This window comes from Penicillium atrosanguineum (genome assembly GCF_028827265.1).
Source record: "Penicillium atrosanguineum strain IBT 20685 chromosome Unknown utg000007l_segment0_segment0, whole genome shotgun sequence".
In the NCBI taxonomy this organism is placed as follows: Eukaryota; Fungi; Ascomycota; class Eurotiomycetes; order Eurotiales; family Aspergillaceae; genus Penicillium; species Penicillium atrosanguineum.
In genome coordinates, this window is record NW_026623139.1 from 1,376,192 (window position 1) to 1,389,509 (window position 13,318).

The following is a 13,318-nucleotide window of genomic DNA, read 5'->3' on the forward strand; positions in this document are numbered from 1 at the left end:
AACTTCCAATCAAACTATCCGCCTATCCACCGCTAAATATGAGGAAGATTACTTTAGCACGTTTGAGGAAATAATCTAGTGCCTTGCATTCACTTGTGGGAATCTATTTCCGCCATGGTCGTTCACTGCACAGTCGGCCAGTCTCAATATTGCTCTCAGCTTGTGATACAATCATTGAAAGCGGCTAATTTCCTCGAATAATGTCTGCAGCCTTCTCCGCCACGGCATAAACAGTCGCCATCGGGTTTGCATGTGAAATCAGAGGAAACACACTAGCATCAACCACGCGCAGGTTTGTTGTTCCGTAGACCTTTAAGTCCTGATCTACCACACCACCATCTGAGCGCGGAAGCATAGCAGTAGTTCCGCAGCTGTGATTAGTAGTCAAAGCCGATGCGCGCAGCTTATTTTTGATCTCTTCCAGACCAGGCAGACTGGATTCGGGCTGTTGGAAGAAACGCTTCAAGGAGTCGGAAGTAGGCAGCTCATGCAGGGTTCGAACATGTCGAGCAAGAATCTCAAGGTCCATTTTGTTAGACAGGAAGCCGGGGTTGACAGTGGGAATTGCATCAAAATCAGCCGATGAGATGTGCGTACTTCCTCGTGAGAATGGGAAGCTTGTAATAGCGCCCAAGAGAGCGAGACTTGCAGATCTCACGGCTAGGAAGATAGATGCAGATGCTTCGTTGGGGCTTTGAATGATTGATTGGATGGCCTTCTCAGATGCATTCTCAGGTTCAGATCTGGTAGTAGCAAAAAGCTTGTTTTGCTCTTCGGCATCAATTCTGACAAATGCGAGTGCTTTAAGTCCCGCCTTGATACCATCTAGGCCTGCATTCGAGCTCAGAGGGGCTGGAAGGACACTCATCAGATGGTTTTGGAGATTCTCGCCAACCCCATGATGATCAATCACCACGGGAATTCCCAGTTCGTTCAATAGATCTCTACCGCCAATTCCGGATAGTTCCAGCAGCTTGGGCGTGTGGAAAGCACCAGCTGCCATGATGACTTCTTTGACTGCAGTGATATCTGCGGTGTGGCCATCATTGAAGGTGACCTTTGCACCCACTGCTGTGACATCCTCTCCCCGCGAGTCAAACAAAATCCGGTGCACCGTCGCTTCAGTGACTATGGTCACATTTGAACGAGCCGCAGCTACAGCACCATATTCATTGTCTGCGCTGCTGCGCAAACCCGAGTCTGGATCAATCGTGGCAGTGTAAGCACGAGTGCCAATTGTCTTGTCTTCTGCCAGAATATCGGTGTTGAACCCGTATCCCTGAGACTTGAAAGCATCATTCCATCCTTCAAGAAGTGAAGATGCGATCTTGTCTTGCAAGGCAGGATATGTCACTTTGATGTTCCCATGGCTCTCACTCTTCGGATGCGGCACGCCCTCGGGAGATGTCACAGTGATGCTCTTCTGGAGGTACGGTCGGAAAGTCTCCCAGTTCCACTTTGGGTTACCGAGCTCTGCCCAGGCATCTATGCCGGCAGGTGATGGTGGAGAATATACCAGTCCATTGATTGCGGAAGATCCACCCAGGACCTTTCCTGCCGGGTGATCCTGACCGCGGTTGTTGAGGCCAGCCTGGTTTTCAAGATTGTCAGTCGAGGCTCAAATCGAAGGGCTACCAACGCTGACCTGTGGAATAATCTTCATTTTCCAATCCAGGTCTGAGCCACTCAAGCTGGGCCAAGTGTCAGGATTCTGGACTTGAGGATCATCGCGGCGATCAGGTCCACTTTCCAGAACAACAATGCTCAAGGCTGGGTTTTCAGACAGGCGGCAGGCAAGAACTAGACCAGCAGATCCGCCACCAATGATCAGGTAATCTGCGCTGAAGGGAATCTTTGTGGAAGTCATGACGTTGGAGGTTGAATGTGGGAGAAACAGGCGGGGTTGAGGGGGGTCGCACCATATAAGAAAGAAAGAAGCCCTGCTATCACGTATCCCTGTTGGGGCCGAAAGTTAGTGCTTATTGACCATAACGAAGATCGGCCTTGCTGATCACTTGTTACTTACTAGCTTCGGAAGGTGTCAGCGTAGCAATCATTCATGCAGTCTGTCCCAGATGTGGAACTAAAATACCATGCTGGAACTAATCTGTGATCATGAGAACGCGCTTTTCGGCTTTGAAGGGCACTCTAGATTGAAAGGACTAAACTCAAATAGACAGAAATATTTCTAAGGAGGTCCTGGTTCAATAAAGACCCTGCCTAGCTCTTTTGAGGAAGGGTTTCCTCTCCTTGCTGTGCAGACGACCATGTATATTTCTCGTATTGCAGTGTCTTAAGTAGCGACCACAGATTTATGTTTACCTTCTATCCAACCAGATAAATAAGCCTCGGGTGTTTTTATCGCGTCTACAGAATGTACCGAACACTTAAATCCATCTTATCACCCAGAGCAAGAGACGGCCTGTGCTCGAGCTTAGTTCGCCGAGTTCTCCGCAAGCGGGTCTCCACGCGGGATCTGCCCGAGTGTTGCGCCTCTTCTCTGTTACCTTCTAACTCGTCCCCGGAAACACTTAACAGCATTTCAATTCCTGTTGGATCGGCCAAGACTGAACCTTAATGTCTACAGCCGACGCCGAGAGAGCTCGTGCCTCGGAGCAGACCCCTCTGCTTCGTGAGGCTGACACCGCTTCCGCGGGCTCGGACGGCCAGGAGCCCGACGAAATCAGTACCAAAGAGCTGGTCATCACCCTGGGAAGCATCTGGCTAGGAGTCTTCCTTGCTGCTCTTGGTAGGTTAAGGCGAATGGGAGTAATGGAATACACACTAATGAAAGCTCATTGCAGATTCAACGATTGTCGCGACACTGTCAGCACCCATCTCCTCATCCTTCAACTCCTTCTCACTGCTATCGTGGCTGGCCACATCCTACCTTATCTCAAATGCCGCTTGTCAACCTCTTAGCGGCCGATTGACCGATATATACTCGCGTCGCTGGGGTTTAGTGTTTTCCAACGTCTTCTTCGCCATCGGCAACTTGATCTGCGGTTTGGCGAACACCCAGTGGGCCATCATATTGGGACGCGTGGTTGCTGGAGTTGGCGGAGGCGGTCTCACGGCGATTTCAACGTTCGTGACCTCCGATTTGGTGCCTCTTCGGAAGAGAGGCATCTGGCAGGGCATTGGTAACATCTGTTTTGGGGCTGGAATGGGCCTCGGTGGGGTGTTCGGCGGGTGGATTAACGATACGCTTGGATGGCGATGGGCCTTTTTGATTCAGATACCTTTTTTGGTGGTCTCAACTTTCCTTGTCATTTGGAAAGTGAGAATACCCGTGAAAGAGACAGACGAGGCGCGGATCAAGCGTGTTGATTTCTTGGGTGCAATTACTCTGGTCCTCACACTGGTTACACTGCTGCTTGGACTGAACACCGGAGGTAACCAGGTGCCATGGTCCCACCCGATTGTTCTCGCATCATTGTCACTGTCCGCGGTATTCCTCGGCATCTTCATCTATGTCGAAGCCTGTGTTGCGTCTGAGCCCGTCATTCCTGTGAAGCTTTTGCTGGATCGGACTGTCGCTTCGGCATGCTTGACCAATTGGTTCACCACCATGGCAACGTTCGGTCTCCTCTTCTACCTGCCTCTCTTCTTCCAGGTGCAAGGCCTTTCGGCTACCGCGGCCGGTGTGCGGTTGATACCGCAGGCTATCGGTACATCTGTCGGATCCCTTGGTAGCGGCATCATAATGCGCGCTAAGGGCCGCTACATGACCCTCAACTATGTGGTCATGGCTCTGCAGGTGGTAGCGGTTGGGCTTATCTCTACATTGAATCTTAGCACACCGACATGGCTGCCCTTCCTTTATTTCTTTCTAGCCGGAGCCGCCTATGGCAGCATGCTCACCGTGACCCTGGTGGCGCTGATCTCGGCCGTGGACCATCAACACCACGCCGTCGTGACATCGGCTTCCTATGCTTTCCGTAGCACCGGAAGTACTATCGGTATCACAATTGCTTCGGCGGTGTTCCAGAACACGTTGAAGACCGGGCTTTGGTCTCGTTTCAGTGAGCGCAAACATGCGGCGGAGATTATCTCACGTATCCGCAACAACCTGGATGAGATTAAGAACCTCCCCGCAGGTTGGAAACCAGGCGTTCTGGACGCCTACATGGTGTCTCTGCGTGGCGTCTTCCTGACACTGCTGGGATTGACTGCTTTAGGAGCACTGTCCAGCATTGCGATGCGGGAGCACAAGCTGCATAACAACATGTCTCGACGATGAGCTAGAGTCGAATGTTACAAATTATATAGATGTACTTAGCACGATAGAAATAGAGTCTTGGTACAAGTTTGACCACGCCAATCACAGGATCGTGCTGCTGCACGGCTTTTCCGCCTCTAACCGCATTGTGTGAAGGGTCTTTTCGGATCGTATCATTGGTCTTGGATGCACTAGGCATCACATTGCATCTCTCCCCATCTGCATCTCCTGATCCCGCGAGCTTCTACAGCTATAAAGACGGGCCGAGAGTGGCGAGAGGTGGCGAGGGCCCACCAAGATCCAAGTCGAGTCAAAGTTGGCCAACGCAGACGGCTTCACCGCCAAGATCGACAGTGAAGGCCAGAGGTTCCACCGCAGTTCCAAGACTTTAGACACATCACGAATACCCCGAGGACGACGATTATTTGCGGATTGACTCTTTGACTGAATTTCTGGTCACCGCTTGATAGTTAGCCTGATTGACAACCAAAAAATCGGTGCTGCCGGATAAGCACTTAAGTCGATCCCCCAATTGGTCTACTTTATTCGACTTGCCTTTCGATCTACTCTTTTACCCTCGAACCTCCCTCGAACCTCAACCTTGATCTCCTGATCATCCCTTCGATCGGCGATAACTCTCTCGGCACACTTGGTGCGCTGATTCATCCTACCCTTGCGGGCATGGCATTTGGCTTTCGGTCCGATTCAGTAGCACCCACACAGAGGAGCAATACAAAGGGGACGTGGACCAGTGAGATGGAGGTGGACAGCGACAGCGAGGAGACGGTGATTGCCAACAAAGATGGTTATCGGATCCGCTCGGAAAACTCTTCGCGCAATGCGACACCACCTCGCGAGCGACGACGGCGACTGCTCCTATCGACGGACAGCGCCTTTGCCGAGACTGTGCTCCCTTCCCTCGTCCAGAGCCCATACCTCGAACTGCGTTTGATCACCGACGAACCCTCCGCCCTGCTGGCAGGCACGAATAAAATCCCGCACTACATGGACACGGTGGATAGTACAACGTTCGATAAGAAGACGGGGGCACGGAAGTGGCTCAAGGCAAAGACGGCCGAACTCTGCGAGTGGGCCGACATGTTGCTGGTTGCGCCCATTGATGCGGGCGCTTTGGGATCGATGTTGGCGGGGTTGACCAACACTCTGACCTTGGCGCTGCTGCGCGGCTGGGTCTCTGTCAAACCCGCCATTTTGATCCCCGGGATGACCGTGTCCGAGTGGGATCATGCATTGACTACTCGGCAACTTGACGAGATCAACCGGTTCTGGCCGTGCATTCGCATTGTACAGCCGGTGCTCTGGAAGTCTAACGGGCCCGAAGATTTGACACCGCTGCCTTGGGACGGCCTGGAGGATCTACACAAATCACTCAAGACTGGTCTAGATTTACCACACTGGGACGTATCCTCGACTAAAGACCCTGCTGGAGACAGCGATACGAATGCAGCTGAATCTTCAAAACGAACTCGTGCATCTGAGAGAGCGTCTAGCAATGCCACCGCCGAGGCGCTGCGGCATCTTCAAAAGCACTGGCCCAACCCGGAAACGAAAGTTTGTTCGCTGCCTTTTGAAATCTGGCTGAATGTCTTTGAAGACCAGTTAGGGGACTGGGAAACTGCCAAAGCAGTGGGCCTTCCGACCAACATTCCCGTTCCCCAGGAGTGGCAGAGCCATCTACTCAAAATGTCCACGCCAGCTTCTTTGGAATATACGATCTTGCGCGGTTCATTTGCCGCTATTAAGAAGCGAATTGATGCTCTGCCTCGATGGAAACCACTATCAGATCTTGCCTGTCACCTTATTGTGAAATTTTCCCGCACCGATATCCTCTCTTACCTCACTGAAAACCACCTCGATCTCCTTTGGACAACCTCCCGCCTTACAAACATTCCATACCGTGCATCTGCGATCTACGGAAACCCTACAGTCTTGACCTGGTGGCGCGATGCCCCCGCTCTCCCCAACAAAGAATACATGGCCGATGCCATGGACGGCGCTTCCCGTGCCGGTTTCCTCCATGTGCTGGACTGGTGGCTACACTCCGGCCTCCTGCTCAGATACAGTGAGCGCGCACTCGAGTCCGCCAGTGCCGAGGGCCGTGTCGCAGTCCTGGACTGGTGGAAATCAGCGTCCGCCAATGCACCCTTTCTCAAACCCCTTCCACTCAAAGTGGGTAAGTCTGTTCTGCTGGCAGCACAGTCTGGGCGCGCCTCGTCTCTAGCATGGTGGGACGCCTCAGGTATCCCATACAGCCACGCCGAAAGCGTCGCCCGAATTGCTAGCACACACGGCCACGTCCACGTCCTCGACTTCTGGTATAAGCTTAAAGGCCCCAAGATGATCTTTGACAACCAAGTCCTCGTCGGCCCAACCAAGAATGGCCACGACCACGTGCTACAGTGGTGGAAAGACTGCGGTCTGCGAGTCGAATTCAAAACCTGCGATATCGAAGAAGCGCTCGAAGACGCCGTCTCCGGGGCCGACCGCCGCGTCCGTGGCTGGTGGGAACGCAACGGCCTGAACCTAGGCGTCGGCACCCGTGAGTGGATGAAGACGAAGGTTCTTTGACCCACCATGCTGGGGTTACGGGTGTTGGTTATTTTCGGTTTCAAGCTTCTCATCAAGCAATGCATTTGGTCCTGCCGGCAATCTTTTCCCGTTTCTGTTATTTTGTTGCTTCACTCACGACGACCAGATTATGAACCAAAATACCCATTTGAACATTCCAATTGTCAATTGCATTGTGCTCGGCTCTGATGCTGATGGATATATCTATGTTGCATGTATCTAGTTACCTCCTTATAGAGGAACTGGAATTATTCCCACCTCTCCAACCGCACGTGCTTAATTTCTGCTCCTTTCAGCGCGCCCTTGATCTTTCCGAATTCTTTGAATGCTTCGGTTTCGGCGAAGCCGTAATGGTCTTCTACTTTGTTCCATCCGTTGAAAAGGACAAATTCTTCGTCATCGCCTTCTTTATCGATTCTCCACCCGCCGCTGTAGGTGAATGGCGTAGTATGGGCACCTAGGTAGGGCCCACCATTATTGAACGCAGTGTCGAATTCAGCTCTCTTTGCGTGTTCCACGAAGTACCTGCTTACAGAGATGACAGGTGCATCGAGAGGAATGGTAGATGTCGAAGGCTTCAGAATATCAGGAGAACGATCGATAGGCCGGTTTGAACTGGAATCTTGGTGTTGACTCACGTCAATGTCCACGTGGAACATCCACTCTACGTCAACATCATCCTTGAGCTGCGCGAGCAATTTTTGGTTCGTCTCGGACTTGATCCATTCGCCATTGTGGTGTACGATAGACTCCCACCCTCCGAGAATGTAGAAATAACTCGAGTCCTCAACTTGGCGTGCAAACTGAACGGGATAGCCAGACCATTCAGATTGAGCCTGTTGAGCTTGCTTCAAGATGCTCCTCGCGCTAGACGAAAGCTCTGGGGTCTTCAGGCGGAGCAGTGCAATTTCTGTAACAGCCATTGATGTCTGCGTGAAGTGAAGATTTTTTGCAAATCCTAGAAAAGATCAGGACTGCGGCTAAGCTCGTATTTAAGCTCATAGTTCGGATATAACGGCAGCTCGCGAACTTCGGGGCCGAGTGGTGGAGCTGCAAGGCAGCCGCTGATGCGCGTCTCACGTCCAATTCCTTCTCTGGGATGGATCTGCCATGTTAAGTGAATGTAGATCGAGAGAATTTAAACTCAGCTTGCTATCATCTTGATGAAGTTCCTCGCCTGCTAGTTTGGAACTAGGGTCCATCTATGAGTTATCTAGAAGTTGGATGGTCGGCATCCCAACGTGAGCCACGATTACGGCTCTCGAGCAGGCCTGTTTATTGGTCCTAGATGTGACATGCGGCTCTGCCTTAGAGAGGGAATGTTAGCCACCCAATTGCTGGACATACACAGCTCGGGAAAACTGGAATAGGGGCTTAAGAAAAAAAAAAAAAAATACAACAGCATGGATTCGCTGGTGGTCACCCACCAAACTACTATCTGCCGGCGTATGACTTATATAGGGTTAATAGTTGGGTGTCGCACGGGTGAGAAACGAGTGAGCGCCGCTTTAGCGTCGCGCGACCGGGGGTGAGAAGGGTGAGTGCGCGTGAAAACGGCCCTCCATCGCATGAACACCGCACTGATCTTTCTAACTGAGCAGGAGTAGAATGTTATTGGGTCATGTACCTCGTCCTGAAACAACTGGTCTCTTGGCATCTGCACATCGCTCATTTGGAAGCATAAAACCGGGACTCCTCAGTTTGCTGCTGTTGCCGCTCAGTCCCAGCAGGTCGAATCGTGCTGAAATTTTGCGCAGGGCAGATAGTCAGGTAGAACGCTCAGTCTTCGGTTATTGGTTACCCCACGCTGATGAGGGTCTAGCTAGTATACACTGCCCATTCGACTAGCACATCGAAACCAGTATTTCTAGGTGACTCCTACCTTTGCTGAGGCTTGGTTATAATATGTATGACAGGTTTGTGGATATCATTGGGGTAAGTTCATAGGCATCGTCATAATTTTATCTCCTAGAAATTTTAACCGGTGTGATTTAGACCGAATACTCGTGTGTATTCAAATATCTGAAGAGGGAGGACATTGACCTTTGTCTACCCCATGAGACAGTCTCCGATAAAGGGCTAGCAGATTATACTCTTTGCCAATAGATCTGCTGAGGTGTTAGAAATAATTACCAACTTCCAGAAGATAGGAAATTGAAAACAGCTTGGAATTCATCAACTTCAAAGAAAAAGCTATAAAGAATTTCCTGGTAGACCTGATGAGGACGGGGCCGGCATTACTCCTACATTCCGATGACCCTCGGCCGCAGGACCATCCGCTATTTTTCAAAATTTTCCTCTGCCATATAAATAACCCGACATGGAAATTGTCCATGTCTGTTTAATGTGCCCTGCAATGGTCGAGAGTCTAAGCATCTACTACTCAACGGTCTCACGGTGTGCGTGTTGAGGAATCTCCTTCTCATGATCTGGCCCTGCCTCAATCTCAGTCTTAGTTGGAAAGAAATTCCCTTCGGCAGGTGCGTCAATGTGGGCATTGAATTCTTTGGATGGGTCAACAAGGAACAAAACAGCTGTGAAAATGTTCCATATTTAGTAATCTGATAAAAATGGCCATAGAAGCTTTTTGAGAGCTATGTTGCAAAGCCCACAGGAATACGTACCGATGGCCGCCACGAAAACAATACAAGAAGCTGTGATCCAGGCATTGCGGAATGCAATACCGTACGCCTCTTTATATGCCACAAGCGCAGCAAGACTCACGGTGGGTGTAACACCAGGAACAGCTTCCACTGCAGCCGGACTTTGTGTTACAAGGGCAGCAATAATTGCAGGCAGTTCAGCCTCGGGGAATCCCAATGGCAGAATGGCTGCAGCGATCTTCGGAACCAAGTTCTTTGCAAGAGAATTATGGATAGTTGCGGTGTTGATTGCCAATCCAATCGCAGCTCCGACGGATCGGATAGAAGTTATTAGGCCGGATGTAATAGAAATTAGCTCAGGTGGTGTATCCATCTGAGCTGCCACCATGACAATGGGCAGGATCATCCCAAGTCCAGCACCGGCGAATATAGCGTATCCCCAGAGAGTGCCCCGGGGGCTATCAAGGTTCACCGTCGCCATAAGAACGTTGAAGATCACCAGACATAAGAGGCCGACAAAAAGAGGACTTCGGACGACTTTCTTTTTGCCCGAATATAATCCAGCCAGCGGGGCAAAGGCGACAGATCCAAAGAACACAATAGTAAAGTGGAGACCAATCGTCCAAAAAGAACCCCCAGTGAACAGACTAACTTCAAAGGGGTAGTAATTGTTGCAGGTAAAGAAAGAAAGACCCTCTGCAAACACAAGAGCGAGAGAGATTGGGAAGTTTCGTTTTTTAAAGAGATCGTGATGAAGCATCCCGTCACGCTTCCAGCGCCATTCATAGACAATAAAGAAAATGAGGAGCATAACGCCAGTAATGAAAGGTGCAAGAATGTGAGCATTAGACCATTCGTATGGATTTTGGGACCACGCGAGGCCAACACAGAACAGAGTTAGACCGGGCGAGAAAGTGCCAATACCGACCCAATCCAATCGGTGTAGTTTCTCACTAGTGCTCAAACTCACTTGGGCTTCTCGAGGAGGAGGGTTATAAAAGCAGAAGCAGAGTATTGAAGACACCATGAATATGCCGGCGACTACATACCAGTAGACTCTATAGTGCTCAAGGATATTATTACGGAGCAGTGCGCCACCCATTATCAGGCCAGCCGCGGCCCCGAGTCCAGCGGTTAAATTCACAGTGGACTGTGCAACGGGTCGGTGTTTTCGTGGTAAAACCTCTGATACAACGGCGAAGAGAAGAGATTGACTACCAAAGGATAGACCCAAGAGGCAGAAACCCCCAATTACCATACCCATTGACGTTGCCCATCCAATGACAAGAGAACCGGCACACCCACAGGCCATTAGAACAACCAGAAACCATTTTCGGCCCCAATAGTCAGCGGCCTGACTGATCGGTGGAGTCAAAACAGAAGTGAAAATAGTGAGAATGGAACTAGGCCAGACGCTTAGACTGCTTGCGCCAAATAGCTCAGTAATCGGCTGGGCTAGAAAGCCAGCGCCGACGATGGCGATCAATTGAACCAGATAGATGAAGTTGATCGCCTAAAGAGATGTTAGAATACGATTAAGAATTGCCAGATAAAATCAGAAGAGAGGGTTTGTACCGTGACAACTAATATTGTTTTGGGGCCAATGTGTACCTCCTCATGAAAGGTAGAAGATCGAACTGAGGTGGCCATTCTGTTGGTTAAGGAGCTAGAACCGAAAAAGGCGAAGATCTGTCTCCTAGCCTGAAGAGAACATCCGGATAATGTGTTATAATTATACCCTTTATCAATACATTGACACCGGAACCCCACCTATTTCAACTTCCTGAGGCTGATTGGAGATGCGGGGTACACTCGAAAATGTGGGGGAACAAGCCGATACTTGCCCATCGCTTCTCTTCTTCCGTGTATCACCATCACTTTATTCACCCAACCACATGTTCAACCCTTGAAAATCTCAAAATCCATCCGAAATGAATCTAGAGAATTCCGAAGGTCGAGTTCACCAGCTCAACCAACTCCCGACCCCCAGCCACAATTCAGCCGACCTCATTTGTGAAGTTTGCCATGTTGCTTTCAAACGAAAAGAGCATCTGGAACGCCATCGACATAGACACTACTTAACCCGGCTTTTTAACTGTCCCGTGTGTCACAAGGCATTCTCGCGAAGGTGGCCGATCAGATATTTACCCTGGCTTCTGCGTATGCTGACTAAGGACCAGAGATGTGCTACAAAAACACTTCCGAACCCACGGTGGATATCTACCCAAATCAAATAGAATTACTTGCCAGCTAGCCTGCAATTTATGCGCAGCGTCTAAATCTCGATGTGGCGACAGTACACCCTGCAGTAGGTGCCAAAGGAAAAACTTGGATTGCATCCGTCCAGAACGCACGTTGCAGAAAGTTCGGCAGTTCGATGCTGTTCCATATTATGAGACGGATGGCCACAGTAACTTTGGACAGAGTCCTATTCTGTCGGCATCAAAAACTCTCCCAGAAGAATCAACTCCGCAATCTCTTGTTTCATCGGGCCCTACTACCAGTTTAAATCCATTCGAGATCGACTCCTTCTGGCCAAACTTTCCGTCTCTAGATATAGATGATCTCGATGGACCTTTCTTCAGTCTAGACCAAAATTTGTCGGAGGAAGATTTTGGCCATCATCTCGATCAGTCGAATACTCAGTCTACGCCAAGTCGCGGGAGACTGAGCTCCCCTCCGTTCGAATTCAACAGGTTTCAGTTCCCGAGCCTGACAGCAGAAGATATCTCTGTAATGAAAAGAGAGAATTCTTGCCATGTGCCACAGTTGTCCCAAGTGTCATACCAGAGGCTGGCAGAGCTAGTATCCGAAAGCCGTGTTTCCACATGGTTCACTTCGCTTGATGATGCCAATCTTACAGTGGTATTCAACTCATTCATTCAATTGTTTTTTGAGTACTTTCATACGGAACTACCGATATTACATCTCCCAACATTTCGGACAAATGAAGAGTCCGCTGTCCTACTTCTTGCTATGGCAGCAATTGGATGTCAGTATACCGCCATCCAGAGCCATGATCAGATAGCCACAGGCCTCCAAGAATCTTTACGACTGGTCATTCTGCATAAGGTAGGACTCTTGATCTTCGCGAGTGACTCCTGCCGATAATATGTAGAATTCGATTCTAAACGTTATAGGTTGCGCAAGATTCACCTAGCAATCGTGACATTTCTTTTGCTCGGGCTGCTCTGCTTCACAATATTTCTCTGATGTTCGGTGGGTTAAAACGTGGTGTTTTGAACCTTCAGTACACAAGAAACCTTGCCATTACGCTCTGCCGTCCTTTTATTGCTCAACAGGGATCTATATTTCCCAGACATGAGGGAGAAAACAAGGACCATCTGACCCACGATGTCTGGACATCATGGGTCCGGGAGGAATCTTGGAGACGTTTAGTCTATTTTTTGTGGTGTAAGTGACTTGAGAAATGCACTTTTGCAAGTGTCTAATTACAAATCGCAGTCACTGAGTGTCTTTATCTCATATTCCATGATTTGCCTCCTATTTTGACCATATCCGAGCTTCATCACAATCTGCCTTCGAGTGACTCATTATGGAGCTGTCCAGATTCATTTTCATGGACAGCCACAAAGCATAAGCATGTCCAGAATTCGGATCCAATTCAATGTACTGGTTGCGCCATATGCAACCCGCGGAGCATAATGAGTCTCTTCCAACGCCAATCAATGGATGATGTATCGATCAAGTCCCTAAGCAACTCTGGACATCTCATCACAATGGTCTCTCTATATGTAGAAGAGCAGCAACTGTTACGATACCTGGACTCACGAATGCATGGTCGCACCGGCATTACTGCAAATGCCGGTTCAATGGAGGCACATTCACTTTCAAAGACCATTTTTGACGATGAATTCTGTCTTTTTACACCCACGGGTTGTTC

General features: G+C 49.8%; 5 protein-coding genes across 5 annotated transcripts; 2 read left to right on the top strand and 3 right to left on the bottom strand.

The window, feature by feature from the left end:
* Positions 1 to 184: 184 nt before the first annotated feature.
* Positions 185 to 1,867, bottom strand: N7443_008713 (GMC family oxidoreductase; the record flags this gene model as incomplete). Its single annotated transcript, XM_056888769.1, has 2 exons — positions 185 to 1,591; positions 1,646 to 1,867. The coding sequence occupies 2 exons, from the start codon at positions 1,865 to 1,867 to the stop codon at positions 185 to 187; spliced, it is 1,629 nt and encodes a 542-aa protein (XP_056738071.1).
* Positions 1,868 to 2,577: 710 nt separating this feature from the next.
* Positions 2,578 to 4,243, top strand: N7443_008714 (uncharacterized protein; the record flags this gene model as incomplete). The annotated part of the gene is made up of 2 exons (XM_056888770.1): positions 2,578 to 2,749; positions 2,805 to 4,243. 2 exons carry the CDS (start codon positions 2,578 to 2,580, stop codon positions 4,241 to 4,243), a joined length of 1,611 nt encoding a protein of 536 aa, XP_056738072.1.
* A 735-nt stretch (positions 4,244 to 4,978) lies between these two features.
* On the top strand, positions 4,979 to 6,811 carry N7443_008715 (uncharacterized protein; the record flags this gene model as incomplete). Its single annotated transcript, XM_056888771.1, has 1 exon — positions 4,979 to 6,811. The coding sequence occupies one exon, from the start codon at positions 4,979 to 4,981 to the stop codon at positions 6,809 to 6,811; it is 1,833 nt and encodes a 610-aa protein (XP_056738073.1).
* A 248-nt stretch (positions 6,812 to 7,059) lies between these two features.
* N7443_008716 (uncharacterized protein) lies at positions 7,060 to 7,734 on the bottom strand (the record flags this gene model as incomplete). Its single annotated transcript, XM_056888772.1, has 1 exon — positions 7,060 to 7,734. The coding sequence occupies one exon, from the start codon at positions 7,732 to 7,734 to the stop codon at positions 7,060 to 7,062; it is 675 nt and encodes a 224-aa protein (XP_056738074.1).
* Positions 7,735 to 9,190: 1,456 nt separating this feature from the next.
* N7443_008717 (Tannase) lies at positions 9,191 to 11,064 on the bottom strand (the record flags this gene model as incomplete). The annotated part of the gene is made up of 3 exons (XM_056888773.1): positions 9,191 to 9,315; positions 9,436 to 10,927; positions 11,053 to 11,064. The coding sequence occupies 3 exons, from the start codon at positions 11,062 to 11,064 to the stop codon at positions 9,191 to 9,193; spliced, it is 1,629 nt and encodes a 542-aa protein (XP_056738075.1).
* Positions 11,065 to 13,318: the final 2,254 nt, after the last annotated feature.